This window comes from Lepidochelys kempii, chromosome 2, assembly GCF_965140265.1.
Source record: "Lepidochelys kempii isolate rLepKem1 chromosome 2, rLepKem1.hap2, whole genome shotgun sequence".
Classification (NCBI taxonomy): domain Eukaryota; kingdom Metazoa; phylum Chordata; order Testudines; family Cheloniidae; genus Lepidochelys; species Lepidochelys kempii.
The window spans coordinates 211,675,936-211,694,894 of NC_133257.1; the positions used below are offsets into that span (position 1 = coordinate 211,675,936).

Sequence of the window (18,959 nt, forward strand, 5' to 3'; positions counted from 1 at the left end):
CATTCAATGGGAATTTAAGCATACATTCTAAAGGAGTCAAGGGCTATATAGAAGCCCTTACCTCCTTTAAAGTTTTCTATGTGAAATGTCGGGAGCCTGAGACAGCTAAAAATGTGTGCAGACAAGTTTTCCATTTTGTAGACACTTATATAGTTTCACTTTTGACATATGGTAGTGTCTATTCCCTCCCCCACCCTATATGTGACTAAAGATACTTTTAAACTTTGCTTTTTCGGGGAGGGGGGGAGGGAAGAAGACCACAGGCATATATTCTATGCTAATATATAAAGCATATGTTAAAAAAACAGTAAAGTTGCAAAGTTCTGCATTCAAAAATCAGGAAAAGTGAACCTTAACTCCCTCCCCTTCTGCATATGCATTACAATACTGTAATTATTTAAATGATCACACAGTATTATTTGCAAAAAGAAAAGGAGGACTTGTGGCACCTTAGAGACTAACAAATTTATTTGAGCATAAGCTTTCGTGAGCTACAGCTCACTTCATCGGATACTTCGTAAGCTCATGAAAACTTATGCTCAAATAAATTTGTTAGTCTCTAAGGTGCCAAAAGTCCTCCTTTTCTTTTTGCAAATACAGACTAACACGGCTGCTACTCTGAAACCTGACAGTATTATTTCTACTTCATCTGAGCAAAGTTATGTTCATAGTCACTGTGATGAACTGGGAACATGTATTTTTATGAATATATTATTAGTCTGTTTTCTTGTTCTGTTTTGTATTGCTGCCTAACTGAATGTACACAGCTATATCAAAGGAGGCTGTGAAGAAGCTGTTACAGAACTGAACAGGAAAGGTAAAACAATGACACAGGTAAGACATGCTCTCAGGTATCTTGGTTTTCTTCCATGGAATTAATATAACGGGTGGGCTCTCCAGCTAGCGGCAGACTTTGCGTGGCTGGCTCCATTCAGGTTAGGATGTTTTACTGTTCCCAAGACTAAGCCTGGGATCAAAAGAGATCCTAAAAGATCAAAAGACCAGGAATGCTTTAAAAAGTGCCCCTGGAAAAGGAGGGTTTTTTGGGGGGAGAGAAAAGGGGTCAGCTGGGAGAGGCAGCCCTAGGTGTGTCTGGAAAAAGCTGACAGGCTGTGAGGTCTCCAGTGAAGAAGGCTGTAAGCAGCATAGGTTGGTTTTCACAACTCAGAGATGGGGAATAAGCCATACCAACCTGAGCACCGGATAGAAATGTTAAGCTTAGGTAAGGGAACTTTTGTGTAGGTCAGTTATTTTAAATGTACTTCTCTAAGCACTGCGTACCTGTTGGGCAAAATAAAACATGCTTCGGTTTCTATATCATTGCAAATGTAGGCTGTCACAGGCGCCCAGAGAAAAAAAATCTTGCAGGTGCCAAGCTCACTGAACTTGCTAAATAACATGGCTGGCAACCAGGGAAGTAACCCAGAAACTCAGCTGGAGAGTGGTTGGATTGCAAGATCTCATCCCAAAGAGAAGTGGATGCCTGACACTTGAAAGGGGTGCACTCTCAAGGGACTGGAAAAGGGTCTCAGCGTGGGCAGCCTACTCAGGTACTGCAACAATTACAGTAGCGTTAAACCAGAATAACTCTACTGAAGTCAGAGCATTGTTCTAAAATTGCACTACTGTAACTGTGAACTAAGTTTGACCATCAGTGCACAGGTTGGGCACTATACAGTGAAGTGAAATTAAATACATGGATGCATTTCGTTAAACAGTGAGGACTACAAAACAGATATTTACAGATTAAGTTATGTTAAAATAAAAAATTAAAATAAAAATTTAAATTTTACTTCCATTGAGAAAAAGAAAATAATTTTGGCTGACCGATGCTAATGGTACTGTCTGCCTCTTTGCTTCTGTTGTAATGGTGTTTTGGCATTCATGTCACACTCCTGCATCAGGCAAAATTTTCATTTTCACACTTCTTTGTGAACAGAATTTCACCCCAAGAATGGAATGAAGGCCTAAAGTACCAAATCAAGAGCTTATTTGGTTTCAAACTGCTCACACTGTCCTGTTTTTGGCTTGGTTGTTCTGAGCTACTTTAGTCTGTTAGCATATGAAATTGAAGATCAACCTAAGGTCTGATGGCATTAATTTGGGGTGACCTGTAGTTATACTATGTTATGCATTTGCATCTTCTTCAGAATCCATGTCATAATATAACCAGAGATGAGCCTGAGACACAAAATCAGATCCAGAAAGATATTTCCCAAAGTTTGGTGGTGTTCGCACAAATGCATATTTAAAAGCTGCTTCTCTTCTTTTATAGAAACAACAATACTGGTATCATGGATAAGCTATCTCCGGAAAAAAATGTGCAAGAGTTTAGTCTTGAAATTCTTGAATTTAGAGATTGTCTAAGTCCAGGGTTTTGGTTCAGACAATCTCAAAAGTGTAGGAGATTTTGAGACACCTGTAGTTAACAGAGGACTTCAGTCTCCAGAGCTACAGACACTCTACCAGATTTTAAAAATAAATAAATTAACTTAATGAAATATTTAGTGTTTGACAACCATATTCATTATTGTTAGACTACATACTGTATATAAAACACATGGTTGAGCAAAAACACACTTAAATTCTGTAGCTTACCAGCACACAGGTTTCCATGGTAATATGGGCAAGAAAAGTCATCCATTTCACAGTATTTGCCATACACTTTGCCCAGCTTGGTTTTGTGACAGAGACATCTTCCACCTATGCAGTCTCCTTGACCACTGCAGATGGGCTGGTCTGGGTGCAACTTACACCTCTCAGAAGGAAATGTATCTTCACTGGAACTACAATTAGTGTCTTCACAATGGATGCTTTCACCATCGAGAAAAGTTTCATCGACACATATTCTTTTGTGCCTTGCACTGTCCTCACACTGACAGGCACAGTTTTTATATATATTAATTATGGTGGTTTCATTGAAACCAATAGGTCTGATTATCACATATTTTCTTCCTCCAGTTGTACCACATCCTTTCATTGCAACTGAGACATTAAAAAGCACCTAAGACAAAAATAAATACTGCATTTATAATGTAGTAATTATTTCCTGTAAATTGTTTCAACATTCTATCATAAATTAAACAAGAAATCATACCACTTATAATACCTACCAAGCAATAAGACTGAAGACACAGTAGCAATTAGTGAATGCATCATATTTTAGTAATGACAAAAGTAACAAGCATAGTGATACCCAATAGTACAAGACAAAAACAGCCTACATTTCATGTTGAAAAGACATTGTACATGATCTGCAGAATGCAGATTTAAAGAAAGGAATACAGAATTTGCAAAGATAGCTGTTCTATTTCTAACTTCTGACCATGATGTTAGAAATGTCCTTTTCTTGTTATTATTTACATTATGACAGCCCCTAGAAACCTCGATCATAATCGGGACTCTGCAGTGCCACACGTCCCTGCCACAAAGAGTTTACAATTTATGCCAATACAAATGTATCAACCTTTCAGAGTAGCCTAACATCAGTGAGTTAACATATCAGTAACCTTTGTGTCACTTTAAGATCTAAATAAAAGTATTTGTTCGAACAACATATACATGCATATTGCACTGTTAAGCCTGTAACACCACTTTCACTTTTTGGCACTTCACCAACACTAGCTCAGCAAATAAAACAAAGTTAAAATATTAAATATTTGAAGGTTCACTGTGTAATCTGAATGATACGTTTCCTTTGGAGACCCAATCTGGCTTTTAGGACTTCTGCATGAATACCTTGGATTAGGCCATGAATGTCCTCTTCTACTTGAGGACTACATACACTTAGTTTCCAATATGCAAAATATGATATCACTGTGACCCTTAACACTGTGTGTTGCTGGCATCTTAATGAGTGCATGGGTAGGTTATTCCCTTTATGACTTATAAATGAGCAAGGAAAAAAATAAGGTCTGTAGACTGTACAGAGTGAGATCTTTCTGGCTGCCAACTCATTCCCGCTATCAGCAAACAGAAAGCAGGGACTCATCAAACCTTCTTCCACCAGACAAAAAGCCAGCTGGAGGGGATGATGGAGAAGACCATCTTCTAAGGAATCTTCAACAAAAATCCCCACTACTTTCAAGTGGTTAGGCATGGGAAATACCTCCCTCCAACCCCCTGGATCTTATACAAATGTAACAAAAACAGCAACAAGAACCAGCCTGAAATCTGAGCCCAGAACACATCCAACTCTTGCCCTGGGATGAGAGAGGGCTACGGGAGCTCTTGGTGGCTACCTAGATTCTAACAGGGGCAGGAGAAGGACAGACAGTCGCAGAACATAGAACTGTAGAGAGCTAAAGGCAGTAGTAGTTCTGCAAATCACTTCTGCAGAGCTGTCCTTTTTTCTTCTGGTCCTTCTGTCATGGGATATCCATCTTCTTTGATATGCCAGCCCACTGATGAACTAAAACCCATGGCCTTTGGAAACTTTGAAGGCAGTAGATATTTTCCTATGGGTTGGGTCAACCGAGTATTAAAACCTTGACATTTCCATTGTCTTTTCCATTGGTAGGGTACTGCCTATGAAGGCAATCAGGCATGGGGGCCTCTTTTGAAAAGCTGCTCAGCCTGCTGATTGGAAAGGGAAAGCTCCCACCTGTGTTCATCAGAGCAGGAATATAAACAGAAAGAAGGGGTGGTAAAAGAATTAGGGAAGAAGGAAATGTTTTACTTTACTCTTCTCCAGTCTAAGGAGGTAACTAGGTCTACAGACTTCTAAATCAAAGCCCAGATACAGAAAATAAGAAACTGACTATTATATTACACAAGAAATTGGACTAAGTACAAGAAACTAAAACTGCTTATTTCTCCTTTTCTTCTCTCCCCCACACCTCTCTGACCCCCAGCTAAAGAAAGCCAGCCTTTGTTTGGCAGTTACCTCTATCTTGGGACCAGACTGAAAAAAGCCTCAGACCTGATTTGTATATGGGTAACAGAGGAGAAAGGCTGTGCCTCCAAGCAGCAGGACATGGTATATTGTCTTTCTCCCGTGTTTTCTTGATGCATGATCCTAAACTCCTGGGTCACCACTGTACAACATTTAAAAGAGTATCATGCTTTTAGGACACAGTATGAAGACCACCAAACATTATGACAGGCCTTACTAGAAAGACTAGCTGAAGTGCTTATACCTTGAAGAGGTCACAGAATCTTCCAAAGTTTTGTGTTTTGGTAGGAGGAGAAAGGAAGGAGGATTGTGCAATGAAAGGAATGTGAGAATGAAGGAAAAGCATTCTCTGAGTAAACAAATACTGAAAGGAAGATTTACTGTTAAGAAGTTAACCTCTTGAAGAAGGCTGATTTTCAGCTGCTGCTAGTTTTGGACCACATTTGCTATCTTTTTTTTTTTTTTTTTTATTAAAAGGAAACAGATAAACATTTAACTGGGAATTGGTCCTGCTTTGAGCAGGGGGTTGGACTAGATGACCTTCTGGGGTCCCTTCCAACCCTGATATTCTATGATTCTATGATTCTATGATTTGTTTTTCTGTTCATTAGACAACAGAACTAATTACAATGATACTACCTATAGCAAGCATAGGTGGGAACACTGTAGCTGAGCTTAAAGGAAAAAACTAGCAAGCCGATCTGGAACTAGTCATGCAAACAAAATCTACAAAAGCATAAACCATGGTGTAATTTCTAAATTTCACAGAGCAAATCCACTGATTTGTGACTGCATACATACATAGACATGAGTGACGTTAGCTAAGCTACATAAACCTGGTAAGAGGAATAGAACTCCTTGAACTTACACTCCAAAAAGCACAGACCTCTTTTTAATGAATTAAATAAATTGCTTTGCCAATTTAAGCAATGGAATAAAGATATAAATGCACGCACAAATAGAACCAATTACATCCACTAGAGGACAATGCTCCAGATGGACATAAATTGACCCTTTAATCTGATTTACACAATATAACCAATTACCAGGATCTCTGGGCATGTGTAGAAAACACAATTTTTAAGCAAAGAAGCAGAAAAAAAATGCCCCAAGCCATGGCCAAGCAGTTGTCAATCTGCCTCTAATGACTCTTCTCTTCTCCTTACATACCTTTAAGGCTCTTCAGCTGAAGAGACCTTTCATATAAAACATGAGCACATTCAATGGTGGGCTGTGGGGAATGATCCTCATCAATATTATTTAGATTGTTGACAACAATGCTTTGAACCTCATCTCCAGGAGATCAGTGAGAACAAACATTAGCTTTTGGTTTTAAATAAGGTTCAGGAGAAATAATGCCAAGGTGAATTTGGAGAGTTGATAATCAAGAACACAGAAATCTACTTTTGGTCTTAAAAAAGCTCTAGAAGATACCATACAACTAAGAAACATATAATACATGGCTCAATTCCTTTGCAATTGAGAAACTCAACATACTTCTTCATTATAAGCCACATTTTTGCATCCTTCCATGCCTGTTTTTCTACTTCCATCAGGACAGATTGCAGTTACATTAAAGTGTAGATCTTGGATCTGGTTATCCACCTGAATTTTCACTTCAGAGATTAGTTTCTGTAATGAAAAACAATTTTTAATTACATTGCATTTCAACATGTAATATGCATTAGCATCTAAAACATGACCATGCTTGACTGAGTGGATTTAACTGAAATGAAAAAATCTTGTCTGTTCGAATAATGGAATGAATTAAAGCATTGTTTTCCATATAAAGGCCCAATTATATTCCAAATACATACAATCAGTTAACTAGTAATCCTGAAAAAGAAAAAACGGCTACTAACCTTTCCGTAAGGTTATTGTTCTTCAGGATGTGTTGCTGATGCCCATTCCAATATAGGTGTGCGTGCGTCGGATGCACCATCGCCAGAAGTTTTTCCCCTAGTGGTATCCATCAGGTTGACTATGATGCCCCTTGGAGTGGCGCCTTCATGGCGCAGTATATATTCACCTGCTGGTTTGCCGCCTCCTCAGTTCCTTCTTGCTGACAACTCCAACAGAGGGGTAGGTGGGTGGGTTGTGGAATGGTCACGAGCAACACATCTCAAAGAACAGTTACAGAAAAGTTAGTGACCATTTTTTCTTCTTTGATTGCTTGCTCACATCCATTCCAATATAGGTGATTCCCAAGCAATCAGTCAGGTGGTGGGATCGGAGTTTCGCTGAGACACAGACTGGAGGACTGCTGTTCCAAAAGCTGCAGAATTTCTGACCTGTTGAGTGATGGCATAGTGCGAGGTGAATGTGTAGACAGAAGATCAGGTCACCGCCCTGCAGATATCCAGGATCGGGACTCGAGCCACAAATGCTGCTGAAGAGGCTTGGGATCTTGTGGAGTGTGGATTCTTTATTCGGAATTGTGGCAAGAGTGGAGGTGACACTTAAGCTACATCGTAGCACGTGCGGATGCAGGATGTGATCCAAGAGGAGATTCTCTGTGTCGAGCAAGGATTCCCCTTTATCCTCTCTGCAATAGCGACAAAAAGCTGAGTGGTCTTCTGGAATGGCTTGGTCCTTTCTATGTAAAAAGGTGCGCATCTAATGTCCAGAGACCGTAACCTCTGCTCAGGCCTATTAGCATGAGGCTTGGGATAGAATATGGGAAGAAAAATGTCCTGGTTACTGTGAAAATAAGAGACCACTTTCGGAAAGAAGGACGGATGTGGTCAAAGTTGGACCTTGTCCTTGAAGAAAACTGTATACAGTGGTTCAGAGGTGAGGGCTCAGTTTTCTGAGACTCTTCTGGCCAAAATAATGGCTACCATGAAGACTGTCTTACAGGACAAGTAGAGCAAGGGCATGTTGCCATTGGCTCGAACGGTGGCCCTGTCAGTCTTGACACTACCAGGATGAGGTCGGAAGGAGGCAGAGGCTGGCACACTTGTGGATACAAATGCTCTAATACCTTCAAGTATTGGGCACAGATCAGGTTTGAAAATACCAACCAGCCATTCACCGCTGGGGCCGAGATTGCAGCTAAGTGAACCCTGATGGACGATACCGCAAGACCTTCCTTCTTCAAGTAGAATGGGTAGTCCAGGATAACGGGCAGTGGGGCCTCCAAAGGTAGGATCTTTCTCTTCAGTGACCACAGCATAAACCTATTCCACGTAGCCAAATAGGCCACTCTAGTTGACTGCTTTCTGATACCCATAAGGACAGCTCGCACCAGTGCCAAGCAGTCCTGTTCTGCCTCACTCAGCCATGGAGCTTCCAGGTCTTCAAGTGTAGGGGACTCCAGGTTTGGGTGGAGCATACATCTGTGCTCCTGGGCAATCAAGTCCAGCAGCACCAGAAGACTGACTGGTATGCCGGTGCTATAAGGATTATGTGCACCTTTGTCCCTCCTTACCTTGAGCAACACCCTATTGATGAGCAGTGTGGGAGGAAAGGCGTAGAGAAACTTCCCTCTCCAGGGAAGGAGAAGGGTATTCAAGAGTGAGCCTGAGCTGTGCCCCAGGTATGAACAGAACTGGAGGCATTTCCTGTTAAATCTGGTTGCAAACAGTTCCACCTGGGGAAACCCAGACCTCTGGAAAACTGCATTCAAGATGTCTGGTCAGACGGACCACTCGTGATGATTGGTGAAGGATCTGTCAGGTGGTCTGCCAGCCTGTTCTGAGTGTCTGGTAGACAGGAGGCTTCCAGGGGAATGGAATTGACTATGCAGTACTCCCATAGCCTCAGCGCTTCCTGCCATGGGGGAAAAGAGCGAGCCCACCCCCTTGTTTATTTATATAAAACATTGTGGTTGTGGCACGCATTTGCCATGTACGTTGTGACAGAATGCCTGACAGGCTGGGTGCACTGCTCTTAATTCCCTGACATTGATATGTAGGGCTAATTCCTCTGGCGTCCAGAGGCCCTGAGTCCTGAGGGGGACTCCCCAAGTGAGCTTCCCATCCCATGTCCGAACTGTTGGTGACCAGCAACATTGAAGGGGTGGGCCTTGTGAAGGAGATACTGGCACACACTGTGTCTCAGTCCAGTCACCACTGGAGAGTGAGCATTCCTGCTGAGGGAAGAGTGATCACCTCGTCCAATGGGTGATGGCCTGGTTACCCAATGCCACCCATGCTTGGAGAGGCTGCAGTCTGAGCTGTGCATGCTGCACCACGTAGGTACAAGAGGCCATATGTCCCAGGAGCCTCAGGCAGGTGATGGTAAAGGACTTCAGACTATTTATGATCTCTTGGATGGCCTTGAGGCAGTTCTCTGGCAGGAGGCTCTGGCCTGGTTTGAGTTGAGAACCGCTCCTATGAACTCTGTCCTTTGAATAGGAGAGAAAATCGACTTGTGCTCGTTTATCAGAAGCCCCAGGTTCCTGAAAGTGGACTGTAAGAGGTTCATATGCTCTTCTAGCACATCTCTCAACCAACTTTTGATCAGCCAGGTAAGACCTGCACTCCTTGCCTCCTGAGAAAGGCCACCACCACTGCCATGCACTTTGTGAATACTTGTGGAGCTGCCGACAGGGTAGCTGAATCTTAGGGAAGGAATATTAGAGGCTAGGAAGACCATACTGAACTTCAACTTCTTCATAAACTTGTTGAGGTTCTGCAGGTCTAGGATGGGTCTGAGATCCCTGTTGACCTTCGGGATCAGGAAGTAGTGTGAGTAAAACCCTTTGTCTCTTAACCCCACAGAAATGACTTCCACGGCTCCCACCCTTAGGAACAACTATACTTCATGGGCCAGAAGTCTCAGGGTCCCTGAAGAGGGACAGGGAGGGAGGGTGGGAAGGAGGGGAAGAAATGAACTGCAGGGTATATCCCACTTCTACCGTGTGGAGCACCTAATGGTCTGAAGTGATGTTGATCCAGGCACAGTAAAAATGGGACAAATGGGCCACAAACATAGAGGTAAGATCCAGGCTTTGGTCTGGTGTGCCATCCTTGGGCGGACCCACAAAATGACTGCTTAGACCCCGCCGGTTGTTTTGAGGGCATAGACGTGGATGTTGAAGGGGCGTGAGGTGTATGCCTCCTCCGAAAGCCCTTGTTCCTCTACCGACCAAAGTCCTGCCTCTGCAGTTGATGAGGCTGGTAGAATCAGCCCATAGGTTGGGGCTTATAAAGTTTATGAGCCGGGGCTGGTGTGTGAAGTCCTAACGACGTCAGAGTGGCCCTGGAATCCTTCAGATTATGAATACGGGCATCCATTTAATCTGAAAAGAGAGAATTTCCCTCAAACATCAGGTCCTGAATTGTTTTCTGGATCTCATGAGGGAGTCCAGAGGACTGGAGCCAAGAGCTCAGTCTCATTACTACAACTGTGGCTGTGGTGTGGGCTGCCGCATCTGCAGGATCAAGGCCGCCTGGATGGATGCCTGGGCTACAGCTTGCCTTCCTCCATCAAAGCTGCGAACTCTGCTCTAGACTCTGTCGGTAAGAGCTCTTTAACATGGCAGACTATGAATTAAAGTCATAACAACTTACGAGGACCTGGTGGTTCAAGATCCTCAGTTGGAGGCCCTGTGTAGAGTAGAACTTTCTCCCCAACAGGTTTAGTTTCCTGGCCTCCTTTGCCGTAGGCGAGGATTCTTGTTGTCCCTGTCTTTCCTGCTTGTTTGCAGCAGCCACAACTAGGGAACCCAGCGGGGGATGAGTATATAGGTACTCATACCCCTTCAGGGGAACAAAGTACTTTCGTTCCACTCTCTTAGCCGTGGGTTGGAGAGATGCAGGGGTTTGCCTTGCTGTAAAATGGCATCGTTTAAAGGTAGAGCCACTCGAGCTGGACCTGAGGATGTCAATATGTCCACCAAGGCCAGAGCAAATTCCTCTATCTCCTTCACTTGTACATTCAGGTTCTGAACCACTCGATACGAGAGCTCTTGATGGGCCCTGTAATCAACTTGCGTGGGTGTTATGGACATACCTGCCACTGCCTTGTGGGAGAAGATGAGGAGGAGGCTTGGAATGTCATCTGGGACTGCATGTCCTCCATGGCTGGTGGGTCCCTTGTGGGGGTGTCCTAGGCCTCCTCCATTTCTGCCCCCAGAACTGAACCCCTCTCCAAAGGGGAAGGTGGAGGTACCCTCACCTCTGAGGGCACCAAGTGGGACCGACCCATGTGGGAGGCTTGGTAGGTTTGCGCTGCCCATGGAGTCCACATTGGCCAATGTAGTGGCAGCTGCCACTGGGCAGGTGGCCATGTTGCTTGTGCCAACCCCTGGGTCACCAGCACAGGATGCCCAAGGTCCGCCTGATGTCTGCTGTGTCGCGAGGTATAAGACCCTGCCTGCAACTTTGGAGCCAAGGACCCGCTCCTGAGTGATCATGGCGGTGCTCTACCCATCAACCACAGTTGAACCGCGTTGAGGAGCGGTGCCTCAATGGTGATTTGCTCCAGGAATGTGATCAGCGCCTCAATGGGCAGCAGTGCCAGGGTCGTGACCGGGTGTCGGAATTGCAACCGGCACTGGGGCTGCAATCGGCGAGGAGTGGAGCTACTAGAGAAGGAGTGAGATGCCGGGCAGTGCTTCACCATTATTGTCGGCTTGCCCAAGACAAGCCCTTGCCTCTGTGGGACAGGTTCCTACAGTACTTGGGCTGCCACCGATGGGCCTTGGCTTAGAGGAGCTGCTGGAAGGGACAGAAGGTCTCTCACTGCCTCATATGTCTCTAGGGTTGAGTCACCTCTGGCTTACCCTAGGTGGGGAGCCCACGCGCACCGGACTCAACAGGTCCCTTCCCGCGGCTGAAGTCAATGGTGCAGGCTGGTTGCTGCCCATGTAAGAGTGGCCCAACACAGGTCTCACTCTCTCTGTGGCTTTTCTCAGATTGAATTGTCCCCGGTCTGACTTCTTTGTCCTTTTCTTCTGCACTGGTGATGGGGAGCAGTGCCAACAAGCTAGGGTTGACTTCTTGGCAGTCGGGGAACTGTATGGGTGCCACATAACCAGTGCCAGGCATCCCGGGTCTCACTGAGCCTCTCTAAATGAGGGTTTTGATGCAAAGTGCTGCCTCCATTAAAAGAAATTTTAGTCTATTGTCTCTCTTCTTCTTAGTCCGGGGCTTAATGTTCTTACAGAGTCGGCATTTTTCCTGAATGTGGCTCTCTCCCAGGCACTTCAGGCAGCTGTCATGTGGGTTGCTTACCAGCATGGGCTTGTGGCATTTTGCACACTATTTGAAGCTCTGAGACCAAGGCTTGCCCCGGGACCCTGGTGGTAAGCACCTTGGTGCAGGAGCTTACAAATACCCTATCTTAACTAACTATTTGCTAACTACCAACTAATTGAACTATTTACACTCTATTTTACAGGAAACCACTAAGGAGTATTTGCATGCAGAGCAAGAGAAGGAGAGTGTTCCTCAGTTCCTTCTTCCCATCCATGAGGGTCGCTGGAAGTGGTGGGTCAGCAGGTGCCTATATACCACACCATGAAGGCACCACTCCAGGGGGTACCAGAATCGACCTGATGGCTACGACCAGGGGGAAAACTTCCAGCGACCGTGCACGTGACATACGCACAACTATATTGAACTAGACATAAGCAAGCACTCGAAGAAGAAGATTAGGGTATCCACATTCAAGTTTCCTGCTATTTTTACATACTTTTGTGACTGTGTATTTATGACCATTGAAAAACCTATTCTAATGACTGTGTGTAACAAAAACTGGTTATTGCAGTGACAATGCTGTCTTAACAGCACTCTTTAAATAAAAGAGCAAGTATGCATCTATTGTTATCTAGCAGGAAGGGTTCCAAATTAGCTTGACAGTTTCCTCTTATGACATTTTGCATCTGCTTAGGAAAATTTTCTCAGGACAAGCCTCAGGTTATTCTAAAAGCTACTGGATTATACTAACTGATTTATTCAGGACAGATGGTATTAAGCAGGCAACTAGCCAATCCTGATTGGGGCATTTGAGTACTACAGTCATATGAAACAAAAACCCAACACAATCAAAAACTGCACTACTGTGCAATGAGTCCACCTGTTCATTTTAGAGGGAATATTTCTTCTATTTGGCTTATTACAGATTTATTAAAACTGATTGCTAAAAGCTACTACTATCTGTACAAAAGTGATATGTATACTTTCCCCTATTTTAGTGGGTTTTAAATATTTAATTGGACATTTTCGCTGTTATAAAAGGAAGATAAATTACATGAATCTGAAAACATGTTTTTTGACCTCTGAAAATTAGTGACTCATCTATCGTTTTTTAGCCAAGGATTTTCAGGCAGTGTTTTCCATATATAAGCCAATAGATTTCCCTGCTTAGAACACAAGTGCAAAACGCCCACTATCTAACATTAACAACTACATTTATTTTCTTATATTAACACATTTGATTTCAGGAAGGCAAAACATCCAAGGCCAGTTCACAATGTATTTGTGCAGCACACATGCTAGAACCATTTTAAAAACTGAAAGTACCAAACCCACAAGGAAGGGAGGAGGGAAGGAAGAAAAGAAATAATGGATATTTGAGAAGTAAAAAACAGGATGAGAGAGTGGGTGGATGGAGCAGGAAAGACCTGAATAATCTTCGATAAAACAAAAAGGTTACATTGTGAAATTTTCATTTCTTCTCATTATGTCCAGGGGTATCTTCTAAAAATTGAGGTAGGATATTTGATGACTAACACAAATGTGCCATGTTACTGGTCAGAAACGATGTAGCAAGAAATAATCTACTGATACTATGGAATGCTAAAGAGGCCAGTGGCCTTAACCAAATGATGCTTAGCACAAACCTTGGAAGTTTTCTGGAAATCACCTTTCAAAATTAACATGATCAGAGAAGACACAACACAGATTAAATTCACTGAAAAACTGATTTGTATCAATTCAACTCCCGCTATTTTGTCTGTCTTTGGCTATTTCATAGTGTTTGCCTTTAACAGCACTGCAAGTTAAATGTGCAGTGACATACTTTAGTGACTTATTTGGTATGCCTTGATAATCCTCAGACCTCAAAAGACAATGGTTTGTAAAACTTTTTCCTTACACAAAAGATGTCAAATGCTCTGAGATCTCCTTGCAAGTCCAATTTTAACATAGTTATCCTGCTATGGCAAAACCTACTTTAAGACTATATCACAAGTGGACATCAGTAAATAAGACACCCCCAACTCCTACAAGTAAAAAAATGTTGTAATATACAGCCATATCGCAGATGCAATATCTATAGTTTTGTATTACATTTCTTAGCCTTTATGTAATATTGGTTTTGGGAAAAACAGCTAAAAAAGAAAGCATATGTATAGGAAAACAGAATGGGTAAAAAGTAAGAGGATAAAGGAGGGAACAGAGATAGAATATAGAACTAAGAGGGAGAAAAAAAGAGAGACCAAAAAGGAAAAAAATTAGAAAAGGCAGAAGTGACAGAAAAAAGTTAAGGAAGGCGGAGACACAGAAAATGCACCTAAACCCACAAACCACTTCCTAGGAAGTAGCATGACAACCAGTGCAAAGGATTCCTTGGGACAGTCAGGAGCAATTAAGGCACCAATAAACTGAGAACCCATTCTAACCATCAGAGGAATAGGTCACTTACAATGTTCACCAGATACGGACCTCATGCTAGGAATTTCAAAGGAGCCAGGCACTCAACTCCTATGGACTTTCAATAGGAGTTGGGCACCTAACTGCCCTAGGCACTTTTGAAAATCTCAGCCTTAGGCTGTAGTTTATTATATGTAAGAAAACTGCACAAACAAGAAAAAAAAACAATACAAAATCTTCACGGGAAACACACCTGATAGGCTTCTACCACCAAATCATTGAGATTAGCTGCTTGTGATTCTATTTGTCTTGCGACAGTACCAGGCAACAGAGGCAAAAGATCCTATGAAAAATGCAATAATTTATTCACATTTATAATCTTAAGACTGCACTTTTTAAAAATAAATCAATTGCAATTATGACTTTTATCACACCTTATACCAGTGAAACTGGTTTCCTTGAACTGCAAAGATAACATTGATGTTGTTGTCTATCAGTTTTTCAGAAAGTTGCCCAAGCGATGGATGCTCCTGAAAAATATAATGAACTATAAAAGACTTCAGTTTTGGTAGACAAAACCCATGTTAATCATATTCTGTGGTCTCTGAGCAGTAAAATAAACATACTTGGGAGTTATTCCAATCTTTGAATACTTAACAAAAATTAAATTAAACACATATGATTCATGGTAAAGTACAGGGAAATTAATCAGGACTTAGTTCAATGCTTCTCAACCTTTTGATAGAGACACCATCTTCCATGGTATTGCTTTATGGGCACTGGTACCACAGTTGTTGCCTATTAACCTTCCTCCCCCACACCTCTCTTGTATTTTTCTATGCCTGTTTTCTCCTGACACTACCCATATCTTGTCTCATTTTTCAGCTTCTTTTTCATTGTTTGTTTCCCTTCTTCTGTTTGCTCCCCTTGTTACCTGAAGACGACATACTACTCAGGATGATGAAAGTGGTAAGGACATAGAGCTTGGGGTATTTGGTGGTGTTTCCGTAAGGGCACATGCCTGTTATTGACAAATGAGGTGGTCATGGAAGCAGAGAATAGCTGCGCTAGTGCCAATAAGCAGCTACTTTCACTTGTGGCAGGGAGGGAAGGGAGGAAGCTTATAATCCAAGTGCAGGAGGATGCACCTTACCCACCATTGCTGGAGTAAGGTAACAGGAGTTATAGAACCCATCCCGACCACGGCTTTCTTCCTATTCACATCGCTCCCACCCACCCTGGACTGACTTAGCAACACCCTTGGGGGCCCACCACTCAGGCAGACACACACTGGCTAGATCAAAGTCCTGCAAGGAAATCAGATCTAACAAGGGAAAATGACCCTTTTGCACCTCTTTGTAGCAAACTTTGGAATAAAAGTTATTTTGGTAGCCCTATGTGGCATTTCCACAAAACTCCTCCTGTATAGACTACTGTAGAAAAACTAATGAGAAAACTGAAATAAAGTCTACTTATAATAGGTCTCTGTGCCTTTATAAGATGGGACAACCCAACCAGTACCGTTGGCCTGTACGGATCAGGGGAAGGGGAGGAAGTTGTGGAGATGTCATTTATTAGGATCACTATGGGATATCAATGGGAAGACCAACTGTACGATTGCAGCTGCAACAGCTCCTGTTTATACTAGCACAGCAGCAAAACATGTTGGGTGAAACAGTGCTTAGCTTTACTCAGATCAAGTGCAGTCATAACAGCAGACTGAAAGCCCATTCACCAAAGGAGAGGAATTGTGTGAATGGATGCAAGGTGCTTTTTATAGAGTTGCAACACCAAAATGTTCTAGTGTAGACAAGGCTTAGTACAGCTGGTAAAATGCAGTTTATGAATTTGGGTTGAATTCAGTTTTGGCTGAATAAAAAAATAAATAAATTTTTAAAAAAAGAGGAGGAAAACAATTTTGAAAGAATCAAAACAGTTTTGAACCAAAACTGAAATTTTTCCAGTTGGGGGATGCAGGGGGAAATAAAAAAATCAATTGTGGTTTGAAATAAACCAATTTTTTTCCAGATTTTTTGGTTTGACCACTGAACTAAAAAATCAGTTATTCACTCAGCTCTATTTCCGAGATGGTGAGGCCCAGCCCAGTAGTCAAACTGCAGGAACAAACATTCAAGCAAAGTCAGCCAGAGGCAAATCTAAAATCAATGGCAAAAGCTCTTAACGAGTTCTGTGGGAGTAGGACTGGGCTCTTAGGCCTGATGACACAAACTCTTACTTAGATGGGGCTCACTGAAGTCTTATGCATGTAACAGTTTGTAGGATTGGGTCTCAAGTCTATGCCTCAGCTAGTTAATTTATAAGTGCAACTACAGGCTACCTATATTTTCATTTTAACTCATTGTAATGTCTGAATTTGTTATATCACGTATTAAAATATCATTTTAGATGAGTTTGAAAACGTGTTTCTTATTTTAAAAAAATAAGGCCGAAGTAAAATTTGTCAACAGAAAATTCCAGAGAGCGCTAATTTTCTATTATATTACAAACATATTACAATATCATAACAAGGCACAGCTGGCAACAGGATTAGTCATTGACCCCATTTTGCTTCCTGTAAGAATCTTACTATGTTTTATGTATTTTATCTTATCTTTTCTCTCTACTAGCCAAGAAAATGTACTCCATTTTGAGACAGCCTGTCTAGTTTTAGTTACATCATTGCTCTTTTCCTACTCGAACCTACTGTTTTCTTGAATTTAGAAAATAATTATCAGAGATATTAAATATTTCAGGGGAGGAGGTGAGGGAGTGAAACAAGGACATTTCTAATCAAAAAAGGAAAGAGTCTCCTTTCCTCCCATCACTCATGGGGACCTTTAAAGGCCAGAAAGAAGCAAGGAAAAAAGTGGCAAACTGGAAACAATTTCTGTCTTAAAGGCAAGTATTTGTATGTAAATAAGGCAGAATCCTCTTAAGTGGCACAGCTAAGTGAAAACAGAACACACCAATTACTCTTTCTTCTATTATTCCCTAGTTTATTTCTAGAGGCTAGTAGGAATACAGCCTGATGGCAAATGGCTCCTCTACTTTGTAAAAAATATTGTTGGAAAGTGATCTATAAGGGAGAAAAATAAAACCAAAACACAAATAGGTGTGAGTGCTTTTTCTTTTGTAGGATGTATTTTCAAAGAGGAAAAACAGTCATGCCTTCTTTCTACACCAATGCAGAAGTTTTCTTTTTTGTTTTTGCTTGTTTTATTAGAAAGTCAGGTCTGTGTCTGTTTTTCTTGGAAGGGTCTCTAGGTGACTAGAGGATAAGTAGGATTATCAAAGGTATGAAGAAAGTAAAACTTAATCAATGGTGAGGAGGACTTTTCCACCAGATTTTAAAATATCTTATTAAAAAGTGAGTCCCTTAATTAAAGGCAGAATAAAAGGAAACCTCCATCAAAAACAGGGTAGACAAGATCTGACAACCCTATTCCTACAGTAATTAGAAAATCAGAATCACCTAACCAATCAGTCTGTTCAGGTGTTCTATAAGCAATAAACAGCATCAATCTCTATCTCTCCCAACACCTTACTGGGCATGCTTAGAAGAAGCCACAACAAATTTGATTTATTAAAAGGGCAAGGAAGCAGTCTGTAGTGCACAAATGAGAACCTAATGATCTACTAGATCAGCAGTTCTCAAACTTCATTGCACCGCAACCCCCTTCTGACAACAAAAGTTACTACACGGCCCCAGGAGAGGGGACCGAAGCCTGAGATCGCTTGAGCCCCGCCGCCCCAGGCGGGAAGGGGATGGAGGAGAAACCAAAGCCAAAGCCTGCCCTGGGTAGGGGGTGAAGCTGAAGCCCAAAGGTTTCAGACGCAGGTGGGAGGCCTGTAATCTGGGCCTCGCTGCCCAGGAATGAAGTCCTAGGGCTTTGGCTTTGGCCCCGGGGGGTGGGGCTCGGGCTTCAGCTTCAGCCCTGGGCCCCAGCAAGTCTAACGCCAGCCCTGGCAACCCCTTTAAAACAGAGTCCCAACCCACAGTTTGAGAACCGCTGTACTAAATCTTTTCCATCTGTAAGATCAGGCTGGCAGGGACCACCAGACATGCCATGTACTCTGTATGGAGAAAAACACAGCAACAATTTGTGTAGGAAACTGCACAGCAGCCCTGCATGGATAAGCATTATGCTGCTGTATCACATTTATTCCAAAAAGTCTGAAATCGTGAAAGATCCAGAGTGCAGAGAAACTCTTTCCCATGTTTGCTGCTACACATCTTCCTACATGTCTGCATGCATCAGCCAATGGCAAAACTGGAAAGAGGGTCAGCAGAACAGTTGTATCAAAACATGCTTCACTGGGGGAAATCCATGGATGACTTGGTTTGGGAGGCTAAACCTACTGCCTGTTCCACAAAATCTCTGTCACAAAAACTCAGGGCAAGGCTTGACCCCATTTGGAAGTATCCATCCACAGAAGAGTATGACCACAAAAGCCTTTAGTTCAGAAAGATCATTTAAAACTCTTTCTGCAATCAGCAGCCATCCTGGCTTAATAAAGAAGCT

At 42.5% G+C, this 18,959-nt stretch overlaps 1 protein-coding gene across 8 annotated transcripts in view; it reads right to left on the reverse strand.

Annotated features, from left to right (window-relative positions):
* ITGB8 (integrin subunit beta 8) overlaps nt 1-18,959 on the reverse strand; it is a 75,226-nt gene that overhangs the window by 14,082 nt on the left and 42,185 nt on the right. For 7 of the 8 annotated variants that reach the window (XR_012157535.1, XM_073333765.1, XM_073333766.1 and 4 more), the window contains exons 7-10: nt 14,871-14,966; nt 14,690-14,779; nt 6,392-6,526; nt 2,599-3,004 (exon numbers count right to left, since the gene is read on the reverse strand). Coding sequence is in view for 7 of the 8 variants with exons in the window: in XM_073333765.1 (XP_073189866.1) it covers nt 2,599-3,004; nt 6,392-6,526; nt 14,690-14,779; nt 14,871-14,966 (727 nt within the window). In the remaining variant the exon portion in view is untranslated. The remainder of the gene's footprint in view (nt 1-2,598; nt 3,005-6,391; nt 6,527-14,689; nt 14,780-14,870; nt 14,967-18,959) is intronic. The other variant, XM_073333767.1, reaches the window with a different exon arrangement.